This window comes from Erigeron canadensis, chromosome 5 (genome assembly GCF_010389155.1).
Source record: "Erigeron canadensis isolate Cc75 chromosome 5, C_canadensis_v1, whole genome shotgun sequence".
NCBI classification, from domain to species: domain Eukaryota; kingdom Viridiplantae; phylum Streptophyta; class Magnoliopsida; order Asterales; family Asteraceae; genus Erigeron; species Erigeron canadensis.
The window spans coordinates 34,677,974-34,682,336 of NC_057765.1; the positions used below are offsets into that span (position 1 = coordinate 34,677,974).

Below are 4,363 nucleotides of genomic sequence, written 5' to 3' on the forward strand. Positions count from 1 at the left end.
TGCTAAAATTCATCGAAGCATTCATAGCTTTCACGAATAATAATCTAAGATCCAAAACCAACAATATATATTGAAAGAAATAAAAAGAAAAAACTGAGCTCATCAAGTATCACTAAAAGCAAATAATGTCAAAAAAAAAAAACTAATTAAAAAAGTACACCATATAATATATATATATGGGTCCAAATTAACTAGCTATATATATATATATATTATAGCTAATAATTAACCTTGCCATGGTATTTGATTTTGATTATGGTTTGGATTTATTTGACTCATATGATCAAGACTAGCAGCAGCCATGTTGATAAAATGGTGATGATCATTAGGATTTGGAAATCCTCTAAGTCCCAAAAAATCTCTAGTCAACTCGTCGTTTGCGCCCGCCACTCCTTGACCGCCGTCTTTTCTAGCGTTACTCAATACCGTAGTAGTGTCGTTGGAAGGTTGTGGAAAGAGTTGTGGTTGTTGGTAGCCATTATTCATGTGATGATCTAACTTCTTTGTAGTAGATAAGCTGCTACTTAGCATTCCATTGAAGATTTGATTGATGTTGTTGCTATTTGTTGCTGATGACCCTACACTTGTAGATGTCAAAGAATTTGGCTGATGATGATGATTAAGAAGCAGATGGTCCATACAATTAGTACTGCTGCTTGTTGTTGTTGTTGTTGTATCTAACATCACATGATGATGATTATTGTTATGATGATCACTTGTAGACAAATTGGCTGAATGGTGATGGTGAAGAGATGATAGTGAAGGTGCACACATGTGATCTTGCTGCTGCTGATGCTGAATTAGGCCTTGCACTTGGGACCCATGATTATTTAAAATCATTGAAGATTGTTGATTGCTATTATTATTATTATTATTATTATTGCTCATGGTTACTCCCATTTGAGCTGCTTTTTGGAGCAATGCAGTGGCAGACATGTGTGATGAATTATTATTATTAGGTGATGGAAGAAGATGGAGATTATTATTAGGGTTAGGGTTTTGTTGTTGTTGTTGTTGATGGTTTAGCCATGATGGTATTTGATGATGATGTTGTGGGGGGCTACTCGAGCCGATATTGAAGCTAAGTTGTGGGTGTTGGAGAAGATGTTGTGGTTCGGTTTTGAGTGGATAGTTGATCGGTATTTGAAGCGGAAGGATGTGGTTTAACGACGACGACGATGATCTTCCGGCGGTTTCTTCTGCTAATGCATCACAAAAGGCTCTATGAGTGATGAAGCTGTCCCTCCTATATATATGGTGAGATCAATAAGATAGATAAATTAGTATTAGTATTAGTATACATATATATAAGAACAATATATTTAACCAATCGATCATTATACTTTTTGACATATATATATATATATATACACAAAAATAACCATCATATATATGTTAACTTTTGTGTTGTCATATATACACATTGTCATCAACTAATAGGCTGCTTATAACATTATTTGTGAAATTAATTATATGCTGTAAAAGGTTTTAAAACTATCATAAACTATAAAGTGTCATTATGAAAAAAGGGTAATTGACAATGCATTAGTTCACATGTACGTACTATATATAAAAGGTAAATTGTGAGTTTAGTGAAAAAACTTTTTGTCATTACGTACATATATATGGTCAACATATGTAATACTTAAGTCATATATATTATGAAATTATAAGTAGTGTGACTTACAAATTAATATTACATATGATCATCCATGTAACTAAATTTAATTTCCTGATAACACATATCACACATTCATTCATTCATATTCATATATAATGTATATGTATATACATATGATATGATATTTATATGCCCGACATCTCACATGCAAAGTCTTGTCACCCCAATAATAGGCTTACATGTAAGCCTTGTCGAGATGACTATACACTAGAAGACGTGCCACGTCATTCCCGTGGGACGTATAAAATGTTGATAACTTAGTTAATTAGTGCATAAAATCTTGTTTGTTATGAAAACAATAGTAAAAAATATTTTAGAGTTAGAATGAAGTATATATATATATGATTAGAATAGAATCTTAATTATTCTTTATGTCTTTCTACTGTTTCACTCGTGAAGTTTATGAACTTATTGTTTGTTTGATTCTTTGCCTTGCCTTAATTTATATAAATATATTTATAAAAACTAATACTCTAGCTAGTGTGATGAAAATATGAAATTGTGTGTTATTACCTTGAGAAAAGGGTACCGCAATCGCATCGATATTCTCTTGTGCCACAAATCTTGGAATGAGCTTTCCAATCAGATTGAACCGCGTAACGCTTAGAGCATTTCTCGCATTTCCATTTCTTCTCGCCGTGTTTTCGCGAGAAGTGCTTCTTGATACCGGTAAGGTCTCCAAGTGCTCTTGATGGCTCATGGTGCACACAACTCGGCTCGGGGCAAACATAAACTTTCCTTCTAACCACTTCTGTTTTCGACTTTTGCTTAAGTTTCCATGGCAAATTATGTCCTCTTCTATGTAATTGAAGATTTTGGTCTCTTTGAAACCCTTTGTTGCAAATCTCACACAAGAATCTATTTGTTGCCATGAGTGATTTTGGTGACAAAGCTATCACCTCAGCTTCTGGATCTTTTTTTTTTCATTCCCAAGATAGAAAGTATCAATTATTTTGTACTAATATACTATAATATAACAATTCAATATTAAACATAATCAAGTTCTTAATTAATAAAAAAGTGATTAGAAAAAGATAATTAATTTCAACAAAAATAACATACTCTATATGCATGAGTGTATGTTATATACATAAACTCAATTAGTAACACAAATTAATTGCTTCATAGACCATAATCCTTAGCAACTAGCAAGATGCTAGAAAATGATGTTACAAAGTAATTGAGTTACAAATGTTTTTGGATTTATACTGTTATAAAAGTTATATAAATTAAAATAATTTTTAATAATGGTGTATGAATTGTTTCCCCGTAAACAACTGTTTAATTAAGTTTGGGAGAAAGGTTTGATTAGCAAAAAAGTAAGTACTACACAAAATAAGTATAAGTATATATATGCAAATAATAATATGTATATATATATACCTGGATTGCCAGGAAGATTCCTCTTTTTCTTGTTTGATTGAGTTTGGCTGTTGGTGTTGTTGTTTGTATTGAGTGGCACAGAACCAAAGGAGGACTGGTGCATCTGATGAGGTGGAGGGTACATAGTACCAATTTCATTCCTGTTGCTAGATGAAGATAGGCTTATTGCTTCATTTGATGCAGATGTTAAATTTGACATGTTGTCATCCAAAAAGATGCTTTTCATATCTCTACTCTCCATAATATATATTTCACTAGCTAGCTACTTATCAAAATAAAAACTACTACACCTTTTCTTTTTTCTCCTTTATCTTTCTTCTTTGTTCTTCTTTGTTGTATGTATATATGATAAAGATAAAGATGTAGAATATCCGATGATAACAGACAGATCAACTTTTCGTTTCATCAGAGACCATGTCATATAGATCTGAGAAACAAAGAAAACAAACCCTAAAAGAATTGAAGATATAAGAAAAGAAATAAATGATTAGCTAGTACTAGAAGACCATGTCATCATATAGTCTTTTATTTTATTTTTTTTTAAGTTTAGATTGATATATAAAAAGGTTTGATGATGAAGAATGAATCAAAGAATAAGTTAGATGGATGTAACTAAAAATTTTTAAAAGTTAATAAAAAGCTCAAACCTGACAGTTAGTAAACTTCTACTCCAAGAGCTAAAGTTTAGCCAAACTCTTTAAAATGATTCAACACAAGAATCCACACACTTGTGTACAAATAACAAAAGACAACCCAATTTCGTACTAGTAGAAAACAAGTTCAAGAGACGACTGTTTGTGTGTGTGTGTGAGAGAGAGAGAGAGAGAGAGAGAGAGAAAGATGAGAGAGAGAGAGAGATGAGGATGAGAAGAGATATCTTTAAAATTTGGACCTCTTTTCTAGCTAGCTCCAACCCATCAAAAAAATGAAACCAAAAAGGCAACATGAGGAGGAGGGGCAGAGGGGCAATATATGTTTTCTGACGTTACAAAAACTTTGTCCTATTCTTTGTTTTCTTGTCAATTTCAGAAATGTTTACCACTTGCATTATTGATTTTGCTTTTAGGAGTATCTACTCATCTTTTTCAGAATATTACTACTTAGTTTTTCCTTATATACATATATAATATGTATATGTACATGCATGTGTATGTATAACTTTTTATCACTCAATCTCCTCACCAGCTTTCTAATTAATACTCTTTAAGATCGAAAACCCTAAACTTGTTATTTTTATCATTAACTTCAAGATAGCCAAAAGATCAAGCGACCTAAATTCCTATCGTGAGATTTAAAGTT

The 4,363-nt window shown here is 31.8% G+C and overlaps 1 protein-coding gene across 1 annotated transcript; it reads right to left on the minus strand.

The window, feature by feature from the left end:
* Positions 1-3,863, minus strand: LOC122600725 (protein indeterminate-domain 7-like). Its single transcript, XM_043773478.1, has 4 exons — positions 3,712-3,863; positions 3,065-3,491; positions 2,195-2,594; positions 1-1,246 (listed from the first exon to the last, which is right to left on the minus strand). Exons 2-4 carry the CDS (start codon positions 3,303-3,305, stop codon positions 226-228), a joined length of 1,662 nt encoding a protein of 553 aa, XP_043629413.1. The 5' UTR covers positions 3,306-3,491; positions 3,712-3,863; the 3' UTR covers positions 1-225.
* Between the last annotated feature and the right edge of the window lie 500 nt (positions 3,864-4,363).